Source organism: Epinephelus lanceolatus, chromosome 14, assembly GCF_041903045.1.
Source record: "Epinephelus lanceolatus isolate andai-2023 chromosome 14, ASM4190304v1, whole genome shotgun sequence".
Lineage (NCBI taxonomy): Eukaryota > Metazoa > Chordata > Actinopteri > Perciformes > Serranidae > Epinephelus > Epinephelus lanceolatus.
In genome coordinates, this window is record NC_135747.1 from 22,017,927 (window position 1) to 22,040,941 (window position 23,015).

The 23,015-nt window shown below is 42.6% G+C and overlaps 2 protein-coding genes across 7 annotated transcripts in view; one reads left to right on the forward strand and one right to left on the reverse strand.

Annotated features, from left to right (window-relative positions):
• tanc1b (tetratricopeptide repeat, ankyrin repeat and coiled-coil containing 1b) overlaps positions 1–6,299 on the forward strand; it is a 137,625-nt gene extending 131,326 nt beyond the window's left edge. For all 6 annotated transcript variants that reach the window (XM_078174484.1, XM_033617695.2, XM_033617694.2 and 3 more), the window contains 4 exons: positions 12–103; positions 1,851–1,997; positions 3,336–3,436; positions 3,544–6,299. In XM_078174484.1, coding sequence (XP_078030610.1) covers positions 12–103; positions 1,851–1,997; positions 3,336–3,436; positions 3,544–5,152 — 1,949 coding nt within the window. In that variant the 3' untranslated portion in view covers positions 5,153–6,299. The remainder of the gene's footprint in view (positions 1–11; positions 104–1,850; positions 1,998–3,335; positions 3,437–3,543) is intronic.
• A 226-nt stretch (positions 6,300–6,525) lies between these two features.
• The window catches only part of LOC117251424 (WD repeat, SAM and U-box domain-containing protein 1), a 30,701-nt gene continuing 14,211 nt past the window's right edge, over positions 6,526–23,015 (reverse strand). Inside the window, exons 9-11 of the mRNA XM_033617699.2 lie at positions 18,549–18,725; positions 9,140–9,274; positions 6,526–9,053 (exon numbers count right to left, since the gene is read on the reverse strand). Coding sequence (XP_033473590.2) covers positions 8,902–9,053; positions 9,140–9,274; positions 18,549–18,725 — 464 coding nt within the window. The 3' untranslated portion in view covers positions 6,526–8,901. The remainder of the gene's footprint in view (positions 9,054–9,139; positions 9,275–18,548; positions 18,726–23,015) is intronic.

The following is a 23,015-nucleotide window of genomic DNA, read 5'->3' on the forward strand; positions in this document are numbered from 1 at the left end:
TGCACCCACAGGGAACGCTGCTTGGGCGATGGCTACTTCCAAGCCTGATATCCTGATCATCCTCCTGCAGAAGCTGATGGAGGAGGGGAACCTGCTTTACAAGGTAACGTGCAACTGGCAATGAAATTACAGAAGCCCCTTTTACACTGCCTGCTCAGGGCAGGAATGTTGCGCAGTTATTCCACCATGCTCTTGAATTAATGAATGAATTTTGAAAAAGAAAACATTAAAAAACAAACAAGACAAAGATAATAGTGTCTGAAAAGGAGTAGGCAGAAGTAAAACTTTTATGAACCTACCCCTTTCTTACATTTCTTCTTTTAACTCATTTCAACAAATTCCCAAATATATTTACAACTAATATTTACAACTATCCCCAGTCCATTTACTACCACGCTGTTCCATGCTGATGTTGTCCGGGTTTTAGGAGCATTCTTTGGACATGTATACACATGAAAAATGCATCTCAGTTGGGGTTCTTACATGTTTAAGATCAGCTCTGGGCATCGTCATGGATGTGTTGTACTAGGGTTGTGCCAATGGGCGATCCGATCGACAATCAGCGATAGAAGGGTTGTTTCACGATGTCTTTTTTTTAAATGATGATGCAATCGCAAGGTGTGTGTGTGTGTGTGTGTGTGTGTGTGTGGGGGGGGGGGGGGGGGGCGTGTGTGGCACATGCTGACGAGATCGAGGCTGAATGAGGCTGAGTGAGAGCAGACAGAGGAAGGCTGCTTAGTGAGAGGGGGGGGGAATCAACGCCTCCGCCCACTCGACACTAACGCGCATGTCGTGGAGCGGTGAACAAACCAAACAACACAATGTCAGGAGAAACTGAAAAGATAGGCCGTGCCATTTTATAAAGCTGCTCAAACGCCAAAGAGGCTATAAATGAACGTTTCAGACACTCTACAAGGAAGAAGGAGGACGTCCTCTTCTCTCCTTGCCACGGCGATGCGTAATGACCGAATATTTGTGGAACATTCATTATCATTAGCCATGTAAACAGCCTAGCAGGAATATTGAGTATTAAAACAAAGGAATAGAAGAAGAAAAATATTGTTTGCATGTAAACGCAGTCAACAAGGTCTTGAGCTCCTAACCCTTCAAGCACAAGATCAACCACCATATAACAGGGAGGGTAAATAATTGTTATTGTTTATAAAGCGTTACCTGATGCGTATATTTTATGTCACTTTAGTGGTCGATCTGATGCTATCTAAAATCACCAGCGTTGTTTGGTTCTGTATAAAAAAGCAAAGCCAGCATAATGAAGGGTGTTAGTCGTGGCACTATTGTGGGATCTCTGTGTAAAAAGGGCTGTACTGTCACTGGTAAAGAGCACTTTCCTCTCTTAATGAAATGTTTCATGTTCCTGAAACTGCCCAGTTGTACTAAAAGACACAAATATAGCGTGAGTCATTATCAGATGATGTCATGTTTTCATATAGAAATGAAAAAAGCACTGGAGAATATAATTTAGCTCAGCACAACAATGAAGTGATTACATCCCCCCCTTTTTTTAGCTGAGTTAAATGTAGAAAATGAATAGACATGTACGTTCTGCACCACTTAGCAAAGGAGCCATGATCGATGCCTGACATTTAACAGATTCAGTTTGTGGCATAAAAGGACAAACGTGTCAGGTGTTGGATGTGTGTGTGTGTATGTGTGTGTGATTTGCCTGTGTGTTGTATGAGTGATTGATGAGAGGGGAAGGTTTGAGCTGGAGAGCAGCTATTGTGGGAGTATCTGGTGAATACCTCTGCCCTGCTTCCCACCCCCCCACATTTTTCCTTCTGGTTCTGTCCTCTTCCTCACTGCATGTTTGCCCTCCATGTGTCCTCCAGAAAGGGAAGATGAAGGAGGCAGCCCAGAGGTACCAGTACGCCCTGAGGAAGTTTCCTAGAGAAGGCTTTGGCGATGACCTGAAGGCATTTAAAGACCTGAGGGTCTCTCTGTATCTCAATCTCTCCCGCTGTCGCAGAAAAACCAATGTAAGCCTCTCAATAGACACTCCACTCTTTTTTCCTTTGTTCCTCAGTGTGTGCTGTATTTTTAGCGTGATCCTTTAATGACTTTAAATAAGGTTTTCACTCACAGGAGTTTTATTTGTCAGTGAGTGATGAATATCATGGGGCATCATTAAATGGATATTTAGTGAAGAGTAGACTTTTTTATCTGGAAAGTATCCTCAATTGTTTTGAAATGTTTCAGACAAAAAGATAAATCTGTGACTAGGACTCCAGCATGAGAAATGATTTAAGCATGTGTGGGCAGGGGAAGCTTGTTAGTGTTCAGATGGTAGCAGGGAGGAGGTGGGGAGAAAGCTACAAGCACACTGGGCAGTGGACTCAATCTCCTCAAATATTCTTGTGAAACACTTCCTGCATGTGTGTGCTCACTCAGCCAGAGTTTAAGTGTGCTGAGCAGTTTCCTCTGAGTTTTCACCCAGTGATTCAAAAGGAGAGTTCAGATTATTTGAAGTGGGGTTGTATGAGGTGCTCATCCATAGTCGGTGTATTATATTCAATAGATGTCTCGACGCGCCTGGTTTGAACCCTTAAAATGCTGAAGTCACACAATAACACAAACTAACTAACTGGTTGAAGCAGCAGCAGACCAGCAGCTCCTGTGTTATGCAAGGTAAAATTACTGTTTTTGTCAATGGGGTCTGGCTTTGAAGAGAACGTAGATTACAGCTTCAGTTTCCTGTTGGAAGGGGCTGTCTGATGGCCAGGTAAAGAAGTGAGAATATTCTAAATATGGCATACACTTGCAGCAGCACATCGGTTAGCTTTTGTGGTGGTACTTCTGCCTCCTTCTCTAGGCTTGGGGTGTGCTGACCGCCATCCAAGGCAGGTAATGTACCTGTGACAGATTAGTACCACATATAACCCCACTTTAAAAAATCCAAACTATCCCTTTAACAGAATAATGAAATAAGTTCACTAAAGCAAGGCTGTTGTGTCTTTGACTTTCTGGGTAATTGTTTTTTTTTTTTTGTTTTGTTTTTTTCAGAAAAGCTCTTCATAAACGTCTTAGTCTAGTCATAAGTCTGGCAGGAGGATTTTTGTAGCGAGCCAGCTGCTGTGATGTAATTATATGCTGCAAGTTAGCAGGAGAAGCGAGACAAGATTGTCTGCTGTATGTTTATTCAGCACCTGGGGGGCTTTTTTATCATTTCAAAAAGGTAGCATAAATGCTGGAGAGATGTAGCATGGGTCAAATTCAGCCATTACTTAGTCTGAAAAATTGTTCTCAAAGGAATAATAAGACCTAACAAGTAACTCTCAACTGGTTGACTAGTGTATTGATTCTTCTCTCTTTTGTAGGATTTTGGGATGGCTGAGGAGTTTGCAACAAAAGCACTGGAGCTGAAACCCAAATCCTATGAGGCCTACTATGCCCGTGCAAGAGCTAAAAGAAGCAGCAGGTAAACTATTAAGCACAGCTCCAGACCAGCTCCTGTGGTTATTAGTGGTGAAATATATGGTCTGGATCAGGTAACAATGTTTCTCTTCACCCTTTCTCCAACCATAGGCAGTTTACTGCAGCCCTGGCTGACCTGCATGAAGCAGCCAAGCTGTGCCCCAATAATCGGGAAATCCGTCGTTTGCTGGCTCGAGTCGAGGACGAGTGTAAACAGATGCAGCGCACCCAAACTAAGGGAGGGCTTGCTGGGGCTGCAGCTGCTTCCAGCCAGGCTTCAGGAGGTCACGAGTCTGACCATGAGCAAGATGAAGGACAGGAGGACCCTTCAGAGCACAGCCTTGCCAGGAGTGTGGAAGGACAAAGAGACATCCTGGAAGAGGAGGAAGAGGAGGAGGAGGAAGCCTCGCTGCACGATAGGACAACTGAAGCCTGCTGGTCACAGAACAGTTACTCCTACAACAGAGTCTTACCCTCTGAGCCTGTCAGCAACAGTTTGGGACATCAGAGTCAGAGCCCCAGCTCACCCCCAGGCCCCAGCAGGCTTCCTCCACACCGGTACCCTCGAGAGCACCGGGAAGCACTGGCCCAACAGGGCTTGGTCCTGCAGCCCACCAAGCAGGCCCAGATAGTCAAGACCAACCAGCATATGAGTGCCATGTCAGTTGGGGGAGGAGCCGTAGGGGGCCGCGTGGCAGGGGCCAAATCTCAGTACGCTCCCTCCAGTCCCTTACCAAGCCGACACATGTCCAGTATGCTGAAGCCAGGCCCGGGCATCGACATCAGCCCTCTGCCACCCCCAGCTGATGAGCCTGTATACGGGAACCGCATGCCGCTGGCAGCAGCCTCCACCTCCATGGGTCACAGTTGTGAAATTGAGAGCCTCCATTCCTCACAGGCTTCTTACTCCTCCTGCAGCAGCTCCAAGGGACTGGGGCAAGACAGGTTGTCTGCCCACTCTGCATCCTCCCTGGATGGGTTGGCCTGCTCTGGTCCCGGGCCACAAGGGAACCACACTGACCAAGGGAAGGAGGGGATGTCCGGTGCAACAGGATCACAGGGCGGAGGCAGCGGCAGCAGCATGCGCGTGTCCAGTTCCACCAGCAGCCTGGCATCAAGCAGCAGTCTATCAGACAGCGGCAAGCTGGGCCCCGATGTCCGCACCAAGATCTCTGACAAAACAAAGCACAGCCAACAGGCCAGTTCTGCCACAGAGTACAAACCCAGACCCTTCATGGGCATCACTGACAAGACAGCACGCTTTCACCAACAGCTCCAACAACAGCAGCAGCAGCAAATCCAACAGCAGCAACATCACGGCTTACAGAGTCACCCAAGCCTGCAGTCTGTCGGCCGCAGCTGGCTCAACCATTCATCTGACGGCCTGGTGTGTCACAACATGTCAGCAATGGGCCTGCTGCCCGTCGACTGTGAGCTGCCTTACGCCAAATCGGTGAGCACTTACCAGGAGCAGCACAAACCTCCACCACCTCAGGGTGCTATGGCAATGAGTAGCTTACAAAACGGCATGCACGCCAAGGAATTCACAGAGAAGTTCTGCCAAGCCGCCAACTGTTACAAAGAGTCCAAGCCAGCACTGGCGATGCCGCACACGTTCATGGACAGTAAGCCCAAGCAGCCTGGCCTGGCCCGAGATAATCCTGCCATTCACGTAGCTTCAATGAAACCAAAGCGATCATTTATAGAGTCGAATGTGTAAAGATGTTTGTTTTATCTCTCCAACAGTCCACAACGCACACACACGATAGCAAAAACCTAAAGTGAGGAGTTGTGTTAAGTTTTTTAACCGACCCTAAACAGAAGAGTCTCACTTTTAAGCCTTGTAAGAAGTGTAGCTTGCAAGCTGTTTGTTTTCCTGTGTGAATACAGACTGCAGGCAGTGTACTGAATGCTCCAAATTTTTCTCCTCCCAACCTGTCGCTTGTGGCTGTCAGCTTCTGTTACATGACAACATGTCCGCCGTCATTCAGCCAAGCTGGAGACTTTGCACTGAAAAGAAGTATTTTGGACATGTACTGTAAAGTCCTCATCAACGCAACGGCGACAGTGAGCACTTTATACAAACTTAGGCCACTCAAGTGCTTAAACAACTTATTCAGTTACAGCATAATGTTATTACAGAGGAGTTTGAGTGAATGAAATGAGGTTTGAACTGTGTTCATCACGTCCATGGTGCTGAGAGAGGAGACATAAGAGAGTTCTCAGTGAAGGTGTAAGAAAGTCTAAAAGGACGGGGCATTCCTGTGTTTTACGAAGGATGTTATAGATCCTCTTGTGTATATTATATAAATATGTATTTTTCCTTCTTTTCAGTGAAGATCTGTTAAGTGTATTGACAAGTTCAGACTTGTGTATTTTGAGTTTTATGCACAATGTTGTTTAAATGGTGTTAAAGGTTCTAAAAAAGCATTTGTTCAATGTGTTTGTACATTATATAAAATCGCCATTAACAATGAATTGAAACCCTTTCTGTATCTGCTTGTTGTTGCCGTCTAGTTTAATTTATTTACAGCGCCAATGGCTTGGTTAATTGTAAAAGCAATATATTTTATATAGTTATTTTTGCACAGCTAATAAGACATTTAATGATTCTCAATAATGTTGAGTTTAAGTGTATGCTACAATTGCAGTTTATATTACAGAGGAAAAGAAAAAATATCTATAAAAACAGAAATGGTTTTGGGGCACAGGGCCATCAGCTCTATTTTAATATGTACGTTAAATGCAATTGTTGCCATGTTTTCAGTATTGTGAGCTTTATTAGCTGTGATCACATACTGTAATAGAACATTACTGCCATAGCCACCATGGGAGAGAGAAATAAAGACCCACTGAGGAAAAAACTATCAGGTCTGCTGACTTTTATTCTAAAACACAGGGCTGCCTAAGTTGAGATGACATTTAATAATTACCATGAGCCTGAGTAGGAGTCTGAGAGTCGTACAGCCAGTTGGTTGCTGCCAAAAAGCCCCAGGTAGTGTTATGTATCAGCAAAGTGAGTCTAAGATTTGCTGAACAGTGGCCTCTGTGGCTTCAAATGGCAATTACAGGATATTAAATTTTCCATTCATATCTGGTGAGGTACGGTGTGTTTATTTTTCTGTCTTACATGTGGGATACAAGCAACAGAAGAGAACAGCGATTCTCAAGATTACAGAGCATCATCTAGTTAGCAAACATTAGCCACTGTTTGCTACTGGTGATAATGTTTATAATAAGAGTAGAGCTGTGTTTTATAGAAAGTGTGAAAGTACATCAGGCTGTGTGTGTGACTGGGGGAACCATCTTGTGAGGTACGCAGTCTGTTGTGTGTAAGTATATGCACTCAGTCCAAAAATGAGAGTTTACAATGTACAATGTTACAATGTATGTGAGTGGAGATAGTGCACCTGCACACGACATGATTTTGGCAAGTAGGAAATGCTCCTAGATCAACACCCCACATCACGCTCCTGGGCCAATATTGCAATCAACCAGTCACAGCCCTCTGACATCAGTGTGCTGCTGCAGGGTTAGTGAGTTAGCTTGCCAAGTAGGTCAGCTATGCTAACAAGTAAGCTTGCTATTAGGCTCGAATATTTGCAAGTTAGCTTACTAACTAGGAAGGAGATATATATAGCCACTGTATGTATGTATATATATATATATATATATATATATATATATATATATATATATATATATATATATATATGCTAATGAGCAACCTTGCCAATAGACTAGAATATTGTTCACTAACAAGGAGTGTGGATAATATTTTTCAATTGCAAATACCTGTGATTAACACATATTCTCCCTCCTTTTTTAATAACCTTTTAAAAACGTACCTGTTAGCATAGCCTAGTTAGCAAGCTAACTCACTAACCATGCAGTAGCTAATAAGGTTTTTGTTCAATGTTACTGAGGATTTTATTTAATTGTGCCAACTTCAATTTCGAAAACTAGCTTAGCTCTGGAGAAGTGCAAAGGAATTTTGAAAGAACAGGAGCAGCATACTGACAGAGGGCTGTGATTGGTTGATTGCCATGTTGGCCCAGAACATGATGTGGGATGTTGATCCAGGAGCACGTCCTACTTGACAAAAATTACATCATGTGTGCACCTGCATTTAAGTTGTTTAACATGATTGATGATTAACATGACAATCGGGTTGCTTGACCACAGCGTGTACCTCACAAGATGTCGCCCCAGTCCATAGAATTGAACATGACCTGATGTCAACTTTACATTCTCTATTTCTCATGAATTTAAGTTTAGCATTTTTAAGAGATAGATTGTGTAATATTTCTTCTTTAAAAAGTTAAATTGTCTCACTTTAACTCAATAATTAAGGTGAGATTATATAACTGTTGATTAAACAGCAGCCGCTGTGGCCATAAGGGAATATTATGGGATAACAGTAGATGCAAAAATTTAAGTTAACAGCAGCTTAAGTGGAGAACAGTCATACGTAAGTAAGTTACACATCAGTTTCTAACTTCAGTGTGACAACATTAGCTGATATGAGCTACAGTGAGTGTGCTGAACAGTCAAAGAAGAAAAATGTGATATTTCTACAGTCAAAAGTTACATAGTGTTGCTTTAAGTGACAGCGTCTTTAAATATACAATACAATGTCTTGAAATTAACAGGTATGTAAATATTTTGCTTAAGAGGACCATTTTCTGGGTAAATATCCGTTAACTTCTGATCTCTTCTGTTTCTCTAACCAGTAGTGCTATTTATCAGTCAGCTTGTGGTGCTCAAAGCGCCCAAAAAATACATTTGAAAAACTCAACAGTTATGTCTCTTTCCAGAAATCATGACTGGTTACTCAGGATAATCCAGACTTTGTTGTGAGCAGTTTCATATAGGATCTATTTTCTTCATACTCAACTACACCCGTCAACCGTGTAACTGCGCAGAAGGAAGCGTGTACCTAACTGCTAGCTCACCTAGCACCACTGAGCTAGTTAACCTTACAGCTCAGCCAAGAAGGACGCTGTTTACATGTGGTGCTGTGATGAGTACGAGACTCTTATCCATGAGTAGATGCACACCTCCTTCTGCGCAACAATACATTTAGTGGGTGTAGTTCGGCAGAAAGAAAATAGCTCCTTGATGAACCTGCTCACAACAAGGTCTGTGGATTATCTTGAGTATCCAGGTCATGATTTCTGTAAGAGACATTACTGTTGAGTTTTTCAAATGTATTTTTTTGGCGCTTTGAGCACCACAAGCTGAGTGCCATCTAGTTCCATTATATTAGAGAGAAGGCAGACATCTCTACGTCCAATATTTCAAGCACTCCCAAAATCAAAATAGGCAATTTTGATTTTGGGGTGTCTCTTAAATAGTGATTACCTCCAGTGATAATAAGAGCACTTGTTATCAGGTGAGCAGCTCCTGTGTTGTTGTAAAGTACCTGTTGAGTTGGATCCTGACAAACAAACTGAGCCAAGCTGCTGTCTACTGGCTTGACTTCCATCGTGTTATTGCCATCTTCAGAGATCTGTTGGGGGTGAGGAGTGTGGTCTGGAGGAGCAGATTCGTCATGGGGCTGGTTTTGTTGTCGCCCCTGATCCAGCTCTCGATTGATTCTCGCTCATAGGAATACCCATCTGTGGAGCAGAGACATATTTTGGCACTTAGTATACATACTAAGATAATAATCTGTTGGACATGTTTTTAGTGTTTGTCGTCTAACCTGCAGCAATGACTGGATCCTTCATCAGCTCTCTGGTGATTGGACACAGAAACTCATCTGGGGCCTCTGAACCGCTCTGCTCTGCCTTCAAGGCCTCGATCTTCCTCAGGAGACGACCACGGAGGCCCACAGACTCTGAGAAACCAACACACTGTTCAATATGACTGGTAGATTACATCACACGCAGTGCCACGTCTTGAAACACTTAAAACTTGAGTGAAGCAGAGATTGTTTGTATCCATTAATTATCATCAAAGACTACATATTTCACATAAACAGCTCAAATCCATTTTATGTTAATGCTATTCCACAGTGTTTCTTGTGTGCAGCTGAATCAGTGAGGTGACAGACACTCAACAGACTGACTTTGTCCTCTCTCTGGTCTCTCAGATAAAACAAAGGCAGGAATAAATCTGGACCTCCGTTCAATCAATCTGTGCTGCGACAAAAAGAGCCAGACACGCTCACTGTGTGATGACAGCTTCACAACTCAGGCAAGGTGTCTCCCCCGAAGAGTTTGTGTGGGCTGTAGTTCAAAAGTTAACATCACTCATTCTACTAAAGAATTCAAACTTTTAAAAACAGGCCCAAAAGAGGAAACTGCAGCTGCACGTCTCTGCCCGCTGACAGCAGTCTTTGAATTTGTCACCTGCAGATTTTACCACCAGCTACAAAAGGGGGAAGGACCTATACAGCCACTCGTAATTAGCGATGTGTCCGTATATAGTGGCGGACAGAGACACAGGCTGCTGTCGAGTAGTCTTTTCTGCTGAGGAGGTGAAATGACCAGGAAGTATCTAAGTGGCAGTCATGATAAGAGCTGGTCAAATTAAATGTAAAGGAAAGATACTTCAATGCTTCCTTTCTTATCTCCTTTAACAGAGCACACCGGACCTACAAAAGGAAAGGAGATAATGCCGTTCCAAAACTGCTTGTGGCAACAACACTGAAAGTGACACGTCAATATTATCAGCCGTCACATAATTACGCAGCCTTGTGTAAGTGCCGTCAGATTCTCTTAGCATTCAGTTATCTTTTCCTAAGTCCTCATGATTTCTCCTTCATATCTTTCCTGGACCTTACGACTTTTCAATCGAGGTCAAGGAAAAGTGTTTGGGAAAAGACATAGGATGTAACAGTTTCGGTCACAGTGAAAAGGAGCAGCTTTGGTTACATTTTCTGGCCTGCATTCTGAAATCCTGAAGAGATTTTGTCTCGCACATTGTTTTTACTTGGAAATAACATTATTTCAGTGCTCAGCCATGTGATGGTCTGTAAATATGTTAGAGCATAGGAATAAAGATAAAAGAGAACAAGAGCCTAGATCGGGTTAAGAGATCTTAGGCACACGTGCCAGTAGCTTTAGAATGGCACACTAGCAATAAGTATGCACGAGAGTTTTTTGGAAATATAAAAGTGCTATCTCATCTGCATGCCAAATTACCTCTTTCACAGCCATTGTTATCACAGCCACACTCATTCCACAAAGACCCTCTGATTGGTCGTTGCCTTCTAGGAAAAACAATAATGCTCGAAGCGGGCTCTGTAGACGAAAGCAGCACTGCTAGCTAAGAAAGCTTAAGTGAAGGTTCGGCATTTCAGCCCTCATAAACAGAAGAGTGGGGTTTTGTGTGTCAGAAAGACCGTACTGTGTGTACTTAAAGTCTGGAAAATGTTTGCTGGACGTTGGGAAAAATGGGTCAACTACGTAAAACCCTGCAGGCCTTGTTTTATTTTCACAAATCATTGAGTATATTGTGAGGAAAAGATCACTCCTTAACTGTTCATAGTTTAGCTCTTGTTATTTTTGATTTTTATTTTATCATTTTTTTCTTTTGCCTTGCATATGTGCCTCTGAAAAGCCCACTATGGGACCTGTGACAAACATGAACATCTGGTGTACGCATACAGTTAAGGTTTAATGTTAAATGCCAATGAAAAGTAAATTACAAAAAAAAGAAAATGCTGTTTGCCGAACTTTAAGTTAAATGCCATTTTTAGACTGTATGCGAGAAAACTTTAAATGTGTTTTGTCCAGGTATAGAATGCAAGCAAATACCTTTAAAGTCTTTACCACTACAAGCAACAAGGTGTTGCACTGCGAACTGCTGAAGCCATTAACTGACGGCAAACATATTAGGGTCCTGGCACACCAGGCTGGTTAAAGGAGGCTTTCCTTTGTAGCTCAGAGGATTTGTTTAATGGCTGACCAAACAAAGACACTAAAATCGAGAATGAAAGACATTGCGATGTTAGCCAGAAGAGCTGAATGACGCATCAAAGAAATGGCAGAAAACGTTAGAGTCAAAGAAGCCACGGTATTTAGCATCACACTTGATTAAAGCATGGATGAAAATGATATACCAAGTTTGGCAGTCGAGGCAAGATACAGGTGAGGTCATAAAATGGAGCATTTTGAGGAGTGAGGGATTGACATTATACTGATATGGCACATAAATTAAGAAAATTTAAAAATGGCACTTCATATCAAAATGGTTGCCAGCTCTTGGCCTAGATAATCCCTCTCAGATGCACTAATCCATCCATATTCTGTCTGTAATTCATTTATGTCTCTATGATGCTTTGAAATATTGCAAGATATGTCTATTAGTTTCAAACTGCAGGAAAGTTTGAGAGAAGTTAATAATTCTACCAAACTGAGGTTTTTTTTGGTTTTTTTTTTTTACATACTTTAACTTCCTCCAGGATAAGGAATTAATTGAGTCACCATTTGCATATTAATGGTTGAGACAAAAGTAGAATTAAATATTGAATAAATTAAAACAGTTTTTTTATTGACTTTCTTTTGCCAGAGGCACGATTTTAGACACACTGAAGTCACGACACCTAAATAAAACTCTGAAATGTTTTCAATTTGTCTCTTATTTTGTGCGGTCAGTTAACAAAACACCAACTTTTTGAGTCTATTTAGACCTGGTGTTAACATGTGTTTTAGGTGATCCGGTCACAAGAGGACAGTGCTAAATCTAAGTGTAAACGGCCATCAAGACTGTTGTGATCTGGTCACTGAAACTGCTTGCAGAGCTGGTCTGAGACACATTTGACCACATATCTATTGTAGTATTAACACTAATGGGTGCTGATGCATCCCCGACAAGGACTACGTCATAGGTTCAGGATGTGGTGGTTGACTTGGTGACAGTACGCCAAACGCTTTACAAATTACTACTTTTATGTCGAGTTGGACGAAGTGTTGTATGACCGTTCCTTGTTTTGCTCTATGAAAGGAGTAATGTTGCACGGTATACTGGTACCAACGGTAGACCGTGGTACTAAAACACCACGGTACATATGATACCGTAGTTCTACGGTACCTCACGGTAACACTACTGTGGGATAAGTTCAAAGTCTAATCGCAAGAGGGTGAGTGTCCATGCACCGTCCAATAACGGCACCCGCTGGCCAATAACAGCGCAAGCTGGCCACCTGGCACTCAATATGCTGCTGCAGTGGTTTGTTTTCCAGTGGCATTTCAGGTATTAGCTGAGCTATTGAGTATCTTTGAGCAGTGGAAGGTATTATTTATCTATTTCTACTTGTAGGCTAGATTTGTTTATATATGCTACAGTGATTTGTTTTCCACAGAGCTCTACGGTGCAAGCATTTTACTTGCATTTGCAACTAAAAATAGTTTTGTGCGAGCAAAAGAAATCATTCAGGAGCACGCTGTGCAAGTACAGATTGCAACCAGCAGCAGAAACGAAAGTAGAATCCTGCCAGTTGTGGGTTGAATGGGGGTCACAGACAGGAATATGGCTGACCACTATGGCCACCGCAAGATTATGGCTTACCGGCGACCGAGAAGCCCGGCTCCAGGTCCAATAATTTCCTCTTCATTGGCGTCATAAGTACCTGAACAGCCGAGCTGTGGCGGCACACAGGTATGTGACGTGTCAGAGGACAAACAAGCCATTCACATTTCTCTCACAAACCTCACCACACTTTAGGGACTGTTCTTTACTTGTCAGAGGAGGAGGGTGGCTGGTTGATTTTTATTTTATGTATTTATTTTATTTTGATCCCCCCCTATGTTAATCACTTATTGATGCTGTTTTTGAAGTATGAATAAGTCAATAAGTAATTTATTCCATTGAAATGTCATTGATGTATTATAGAAAAGTGATTTATCTTTTTATAAATGACAAAAGGCACATCTACCTAATTTTTGCTGTGGTATCGTGATACTACTCAGAACCGTGATACTTTCACTGGTATCGTACCGTGGGTCCCAGTTTTGGTACCGTGACAACACTAGAAAGGAGATATGTCAGATTCTGCCGACAGCGATATCTCCAGCTGTTGTGACACAACTGCTAACACAGCTAGCAACATGCTACAGAGCAGCTAGCAAAAGCGTGGACATAATAACTTTGCATGGGGCAGTAACGAAGCCTGAGCATAAGTGGTCAGCTGGAGATGCATGATAGGGACAGGTGTGAATAGCAATGGCTTGGCTGTACACTTGTGTTCAGACCAGTGAAACGCTTGTTAATACCAGGTCTAAACAGGCTCTTTGTGAGCCAAGTAAAGCTTTACTGTTTTCAGTTTTGTAACAATGCATTTTTCAGATAATCCAGGAGCTTTTTAAAGTTTTTCAGCCTAAAAAAAAAAAATAATAATAATAGAATTTCCTCAAGTTTATCTTAAAACTTCTAAATCACCAACTTTGGAGATTTGTAGTTTTCATGGTGGAAATTAGTCCTCCATACTGCCACAAATAAACCTATGTTGCTAATATATTAGCCCAAAAGTAGTTGAAATATAATATATTGAGTCCAACAAATATACTCACTGGCCACTTTATCAGGTACACCTGTTCAACTGCGCAACACAAACAGCCAGTGAGTCAATCATGTGGCAGCGGCTCAATGCATTTAGGCATGTAGACATGGTCAAGACAAGCTGCTGAAGTTCAAACCAAGCATCAGAATGGGGAAGAAAGGTGATTTAAGTGACTTTGAACGTGGCATGGTTGTTGGTGCCAGATGGGCTGGTCTGAGTATTTCAGGAACTGTTGATCTACTGGGATTTTCACACACAACCATCTCTAGGGTTTACAGAGGATGGTCTGAAAAAAAAAAAAAATCCAGTGTGCAAAAATGCCTTGTTGATGCCAGAGGTCAGAGGAGACTGGCCAGACTGGTTCAAGATGATAGAAAGGCAACATTAACTCAAAAAACCACTCGTTACAACCAAGGTCTGCAGAAGACCACACCGGGTACCACTCCTGTCAGCTAAGAATAGGAAGCTGAGGCTACAGTTCACACGGGCTCACCATAATTGGACAATAGAAGATTGGAAAAACGTTGGCTGGTCTGATGAGTCGATTTCTGCTGCGACATTCAGATGGTAGGGTCAGAATGTGGCACAAACAGCATGAAAGCATGGATCAATCCTGCCTTGTATCAACGGTTCAGGCTGGTAGTGGTGGTGTAATGGTGTGGGGGATATTTTCTTGGCACACTTTGGGCCCCTTAGTACCAACTGAGCATGGTTTAAACACCACAGCCTACCTGAGTATTGTTGCTGACCTTGTCTGTCCCTTGTTGAATCTATACCACAAAGAATTAAGGCCGTTCTGAAGAGAAAAGGGGTCCAACCCAGTACTAGCAAGGTGTACCTAATAAAGTGGCTGGTGAGTGTAGCTGAATCAGTATTTTACATATCCACCAATGCAGGAGGTAATCTCCCCCATGTTGCTGAAAAAACCCAGTTTCCCAGAAAAAAATACCACAGACATGATGACCTCAGCGTGCTGAGTGGTCGCTACAGTCCTGGATGAGGGAATAAAGAGAGTTTCTGAGCTGTGCTGAGGTTCGTCATTGATTCACATGTGCTGAGAACGCTTAATAAACCATCTGGTTTTAGGTTAGACTTAATTACTTTGGAAATGATGTCAACAATGCCAGAACAAAAAGGCATGATTTTTGGAAGATGTGGTGAAACTACAGTCTGGTTTAAAACTGCATGTGCTGACTAACACATAAGGGGGAGGCTGGGGATACATTTTGTGTAGTTTTGATTGAAAATTATTGAATCTGGGGAGTAGTTTAAATTGAATTAAACTCCCCTCTGTATCTATTCAAATGCTCATAACCCATATGTCATGATGTACAGGGCCTCAATGCACTCAGTGCCCTCAAAAGTCAGTAGTTAACCCAGCAGATGCAGCCGTGGAGGCTTGCTGTCGCAATCATACATACTTTGAATCCTACGGGGAAAGTGATGTTGCTCAATCAAACTGTCTTCTCTCAATGAAACACGTTGAACCTATTAAGTCCCCCGATTCATCCAATAAATTACTCTTAGATAGAAAAACTGCACTTAAGAGCGCTATAGGTTTTAAGATTTCCATAAGTTCCCACATTTTTCACGAGGGCACAAGCCATTAGTACTATACTGTCCACTTTACATTTAGATTGATAATTTGATGAGACGCTACAATAAAACCGCAGAATGAGGCTGTCTCCACAGAGATATACTGAATTATATCTGAGAGGAACTTTTTTTTTTCCCTCCACTCACTCAAAGATTCATGAATATTTCATTAAGTAAAGTGCGCTGGAATCTAATTTGCTGTGTGTGTGTGTGCTGTGTAAGTGAGTGTGTGTCTATGCACTCATTTACACCAACGGCATGCATGGAAAATGATAATTGTTGGTTGCACAGCTCAAAAAGGACAGGAAATGTGGCAATCTGCTGTTTCCTCTGTCCTCGTTCTGTGGTAATGATGAGAGCTGTCCTCCATACTAACTACATGGGAAAGAGATGTTCAGTCCATAGGACATGCTGTGCATAGCTGAGCAGCACGCCCAACAAAGTTGGCTTTACTGTTTGTTTTTTTACCTTGTCTACTTCTGTTCAATTAAAGCAAACATAACAGCCAGGAGGGCGTTTTTACCATGATTAAGGGTGGGACTGTGATGCAGCTAGTTACATGATTACAGTTGGTGCAAAGTACCGTAATCAGAGTAAAGACGGCTTTTCTGGGCATTATGGCACTCACGGAGTGTGTCAGCTGTCTGCTCAAATTCCACTCAAAACTGTGTGTGTAAATAAAAATTCAAGACGTGCTTAGCTGAAACTACCAGCATTTAAATACTAATTAGAAGGCACCCATAACAAGGAGACCAAATACAAGGTGAACAATCCCCTAACTTTGTTAATTTAACAGAAAATAATTAAATTTTAATCTGTAGAGAAAGTGTGTGTGTGCATCATGCATATTTCTGACAGAGAACTCTGCAATCATAAGGAATTAAAAAATAAGGTGAGTAATGAAATCTTTATATAATATTGATTTAGACTTTAGCAAGTTTCACTACTTGTACATACATGTCAGTCTAAGGTGCTTTTGTAAATTAATCATAATATTTCTCAGTGCTTGTGTCCTTGTTTTATCCTGTATTGTTCTGTTTCCATATCAGCTCTGAGTGGCTCCAGCTATGTGCAAGTTCTCTCCTAAGTTAAGTTGTAGAGTCAACACTAGAGACTTAGTAACTAGTTTGTAATTAAATCAGCTACCGAATCTGGTTGCACCACGACTACTTGGGGAATAACTGAAGTCATAACTAAGGTAAGCAGCCAATCATCTCCTTCTAGCTGGCGCCTGAGAATGTGTATCTCAAGGGATAACTGGCATAAATGCCACAAGACCAGTGGTAAATGCAAGCCCTACCACAAGGAAAGGAAGTATGAGCTCCGGCACCCTCCCGCGAAATACAAAAGCCCCGTTTCCACCAGATGTATAGTACGGTTCAGTTAAGTATGCTTTTTTCCTGTTTCCACTGCGAAATGTTGTGAATGGTACCTATGGAACCATTCCGCGAGCGCGGCGTTTGACTGTGCCTAACAGCAGTCTTTTGATGGTCATTTACACACTGTCCATAACAATAACTATGACAGGTAACAAACTGCATCAGGCTCGGGTCAGGTTCGGACTTAAAAATCATAAAGTCTGTCGGGTTCAGGCCGGGCTTGGTTATAACTGTCTCGGACTCAGGTCGGATTCGGTCAGGAAAATGCGGCCCAAGCTGCGCTCTAGTGTGCTGACCTGTATTTGCGTGCACATGTCTGTGTGTCACACACACACACACACACACACACACACACACACACACATCGATAAGAACCAAGACCCTGGTAAAGAAATGCATCATCCTCTTTAACAGCCTTCCCTACAGGCAGTGGCATGAGTCCTTTGGGATACAAGAAAGGAGGAGGAGGAGAGGTCCTGAACAAGAAGCGGTCAAAGAGGACCCAGAAGAAGTATGACGAGCCAAGATCAGCACCTCTAGACCTGACCAGTGCGGCAGGGCAGACGGCTATATCCTGGACGGCAACAAGCTCGGGTTCTACCTGAGGAAGATCAAGCCCAAGACAGGCAAATAGATGTATGGCAGTTTGATACATCAATAAAATACAAACAACAACAACAAAAAAAAAGAAAAAAAAAAGTAGGCAATCAGCGATCAAAAGATAAGTGCACATTAGCTGTTTGGCTGGCTAAACCACTTGGCATTGTGGCACATCGTTGTAAGCTGGATCAATACTGAAATATCACATCAATAAATTAGTTCTCTACTGGATTACTGTGTTGCCAAATGCTGCATGCCATTTTAATGAAAAGATGATGCTGAGCATAATTATATTTTAGGATTTATACCCACCCAAGTGGCATGTGTCACTGTTTAGTTGTTACTGGTGGTGTAACCGCTTTTATTTTAGTAATGTATGAATCACAACTTAGTAATCCTTTTTATTATAGCTTGGTTAGGTTTGAACTTTGAACAGCTGGTGTAACAGGCTGCAATAGTCTAAACTAAATCATAGATTATCTTTCTGCTGGTTGATGATGATGATTGAAATGTAACTGCCAATTATGGCTGAATTAGGCACGCTAAAGATAATGATGTTGACATTTGTACATTGTTACTGTACTGTAGTGTTTCTGCTTAAACACTGGTGTCCATCCACTGCAGGGTGAGGTGTTTTCTGGCTGCAGTTTGTACAATGACTTTCCACACAGACCTTGGACGACCCTGAACGGACTAATCTTATTTTCAGAGGGATTATCATTGTTTGTGACGTAAAGGTCATCCTGTGGGGTACTGTCCTCACAGCATGATTTGTGATTGTATAAGCAGATAGAAACGCTGCAGCTTCACGTCCCTAAATCAGATCACTGTTTGGGGAAGAGTTGCGGAGGGGAAAAATAAATCAGGGCATTGATAAAAAAAGCGGCTTATATCATGCTATCCAATTGAAGCTTGTCATGTTTTAGGATCAAACGGTAAATCCCCACAAAAACACAGAGTCCCAGTGTCCCTGTGAGTGTATGTGGACTGTTAACTAATGTATGTGACTGTGTTTCATATTCCATTCTCACCAATTCCCAGCTCTGCTACCGTTTCCTTGTTCAGCTGGCTGAGCTCTGCTCCGTCGATATCGTTGGCTTTAAAGATGCTGACGAGCTCCTGCAGTCCTTCCTCACAAAGCCAAGTGTGCACATCCTCCTCCGACCAATCAGCAACCAGCAGCCTGGAGTGACCCGGCAACTTCCTTCCTGCGAAACACAACAACAGGAAGGGAGGAAGTGCTCTGCTATTATACCCCCACCATCTCCTGCAACAAAACGTATCTGATGCAAACAAACAATTTCCCTCACACTCACACTCACACAGAGGACACACTCCCTCTGTGCTGATATGGGAGTGAAGATTACTTTCCTGATAACACACAAATACACACAGATCCTTGACCTCAGATACAAGCACGTGATCTACCAAAGAAAAGAAACCCAGAGTTGTGTTAGTTCAGATTGTGCCAGCATGCAGCTCATCAACCTTCACGCGACACAATGTTATTGAGCGGCCATCATTTATCATACGCAGCCCAGACAAACTGGCCTGTTGTGCACCGGCCCCGTTAATGACACCTCGCAGCAGCCTCATGGTTCCCATCGCCCATCATTATCCCTATGAAGGATAACCCTGAAGATTGGGAGGTGTTGCTCATTACCACGCTAACTACATTTTAGGTCCCCCCCACCACCTCTCCCTACGTCTGCCATCCTAAACAATTTATAATCAATGCATATTTTTCTCCACAAGAACATGAATGCGCCTGGGAATTATTTATGTTTTGCTACTGAAAAAAAGACACTCCTCACTTAAATTGTACCCTGCCCTGTGGCTGCACTGCATTCTGGTCTACTGAGGCTTCAGAGAAACTGGCATCTCTGTTTGACTCATTTATTTGTATAAGATTGTTGAACGGCATGACAGCACTTGACAGGTAAGAACTTTCTCTTGGATGGGGGAGAACGGGTTTGGTTGTCACACTGTTAACATTCATTTGAATCCCTCGAAAACTGTGTCCATAATAGATTCTTGTTCATGTTAGGGAAGCCAAAAGTGTCAGGTAGGGACAGTGTGACCTTACTCTCCTTAAGCTGTTCTGTTCAAAAGATATGGACTGTCAAATACGCCTTGTGCACTTGTGACAACCAATCTGAATTTGTCATTAATATAGAACAACCTAACATCTCCTTTATCAAGAGAAAATAAACAGAAAAAATTACTACAAATGCATTTTTATCCTTATGGAACAATATAAAGAACAATATATGTGACAACTAACTCCAACTGGGACTTTTTTCTATCCACTAAGCTAATAACATGTTGCAGCTAAGAAAAAAACTTAACTGTACCTCTAATAATTGACCCTTCGCTAAGTCCTGCCCCCAGACACAGACTGGCAAATCATAACGTAGCATCGGGCTGGCTCAGACCAGGGTCTGACAACAACTCAGCTGTGCTCCATTGACTGGACTCTAACTCAATCAAATTAGATTTCCTTCATTTTTGGGCTGATTTTGTGGATTTGGAGCTAAATGTTGTGCCTGGGGCAATGGTACTCATTACCTGGAGAGGTTGGAAAAAGATATACGTTTCTTTCCTGTTCCAAAACCAAAATCAAACCCTGAAAAGTGTAGGGTTAGCTAGCTAGCTACTGATGATATAGTCTACTGAATGTATACACATGCTGCGTTTGCTTTTTAATGATTATAACAGTGAAAGAAATACAAACCCTGCTGTACAGGAACCAGTGAAGGGAGGCAGGGAAACTTTGCTGACATTCAACCAGCTGTGTGTCAAAGCATTGTGCTCAGATGAACATTGTTTGACTTCCCCTGGAAATCCCTACTTGTCTGGCAGTGGCACAGGGGCAAAGCCAAACACAGTTCATCTGCATACACTGCGATGCCACACAGCTGGTTCAATATCAGCAAAGTCTCCCTTTATATTCTTTGTCTTCTGTGATGATCAGCAGTGATGTGGTGGTTCACTTTTACACTGTGATCTGTAGCCTATAGCTTTAGCTTCTATCTTTGTCTTTTTAACCTGTTGTTGCTGCTATCCTTCAAACACAGACTGTAGAACCCTCTGTCTGCTTCTCTCTGGAATCACTATTTTATTTTTCCAAATATATGATTATATTTCTTCAGGGAGTGCAGTTAGTTGGAGTGTGGGCTCCATGCTTACTCTGACAGCTTGTCAGAACATCACAGAGGGGCGGGGCTTAGCGAAAGGTTAATTGCTGTATTATAAACTGTTAGCTGCTATGCTAAACCTGGCTCGTAAAACGTCATTAAAGCTAGCTGTGTTGCATTAGACGTGAGACACGTGCCTGGACTTCCCTGAATGAGTGCAAGCTTCACTATCTGGGGGCGGTTAACTCACCGACAGGCCACCGTTCTCGCTCCTCGCGACCACCTCGCTCGGGCCCGAGGACTCCGCCGGACACCCAACGGGTGCCGCTCCGTCGGACCAGTCGGCCGGCCAACTCCTTCTTCTTCGTGGTAATTCAGAATAAACATGAATAATTTGTGGTGTTTCTTTCTAAGTCTCTTTTGTCTTCATAATTGTCTTGACTCCGGCGTCTTCGTCGTCTCAGTAGTTGCGTGCCCGCTCAGTTCAGTAACGTTAGCTTGCCTGGCTCTCGCTCCAGCTGTAGCTAATAACGGCTAATTACTCATTACCACCAACCGCCAAGTGTGACGTCACTGCAGACCCTGCCTCCTACTACCTGCCTAAACCGCACCCACAAGACATTCATTACACTACCATAACAAGCTATCATAACAAAACCAACTGTGTAAATGCTCAGAGAGGAAACGGAGAGGAGCCGTATATTTACATTTTGGCCCCCGGAAATGTTCCAGGCTATGACGCCAATTTTTTGTAGTGGTCAAACAGTGTAATTACACCGTCACGTGATTCCTGCGGCCAATAAAGACTTTTCCCACTGACTTACATGGCGAAAGACAGTTGGGCCCAATTCCAATCCGGCCCCTAAAGACTCAAGCCCTGAACCCTCACTGACTTAACTGACATCAACTGTAAGTGATTGAGTGTGAGAGTCTGAAAGGGCTCCGGATGCTATAAATAGGAATGGGACAAAATGTTATTGACACTGGCGGCTCTGGGCTTGATCATTTATCGGTTATTGTCAGCATATATTCCACACACAAAGAATATATATATCTATAGATAGATCTATATCTATCTATATAGATATAGATATATATTCTTTGTGTGTGGAATATAACCACTGGTATTCCTCTGACTTCATGTGTGTTTATGTACCATCTTAAATCCTTGTTAATGTAATGTTTCATTGTTTGTCTATCTGTTTTTTTCGCTCTCCTTCCATAACATTACCGTTTGCATATCTGCCGACCGTATTTTCATTTTTTTTTATAACACTTCCGGTGTTCCGGGGGCACAACGCTATGAACTGTGGGTAATTTCCTTACCGTAAGTCTGCATCGATGCTAACCTACGGTAAGGGGGCATAAAGGGCTCACTCACTGACTCACTGACTTGACGATTTGACAATGGGACAGCCCTCACACACTCATGCACTTCACATGAACATGCCTCTAAGTCAGTGAGTCTGTAAGGGATCGGACTGGAATTGGGCCTTGGTAATCAGTGGATACATTTTTTGAGCCCTCTTTTCAAGCCCTGCTGACTTGTTTCACTATCAGTTTCATCCATTTAGTCCAATATCATTTGGAGAGTGTAGAAGAGCAGCACGATTGATTCATTTTGTCACTATTTAAGTTACCAGAGCACTAAACAGGAAGCGGAAGTCTATAGTGTGCCTGCCGATGATTCCCAGAACATTCTGGTAATTTTATAACCAGCAGCTGAAGCGTTTTGGCTTCATGTGCCACTGAGCAACTTTAATAGAATGAATGGGGTCCCACCTCCAACACTGTATCCAGGTCTCTTTATACATCCATGGTCAAATGCCTTTTTCCTAAAACGATTCTCTGAGGCCAGATTTGTTCTCATGTGTCAGCTCTATGCAGAGCCTATGCCGTAGCCTAAGTCGCTGTGAGCATTTATACTTGTGTGGTGTTGTGTCTGTGTCTGCAGTTACACCTCCAAAACACTAGTTGGCAGTGGGGTTTCTGTGAAGTGCTGTAAAGTTTAGTTGATTCAAAACACACCCAAAACACACATTAAATTTGGCTTAATAACGAAAATATTAAACACAAGAACACAACTTGGCTTCACTATAACTCTCAGCATTCACAGACAAAGCACTTGTCTTTTGCTGGACACATTTTCCCCACACATACAACATGCTAATATTTTTAGCACAAGCCTATGGCATTTTACACTGTATGAATTAGCCAAGTGACTAGCAGACTTTTCCTCTACTCGTATATAGTTACATTTCTGGGCAGGTGCACGTCAGGCTACGATGTAGGGTACAGTATAGGCGTCAACCCAGAGCTTACATTGTAGGTACGGCGTAAATTCGATGCATAAGTATAAAT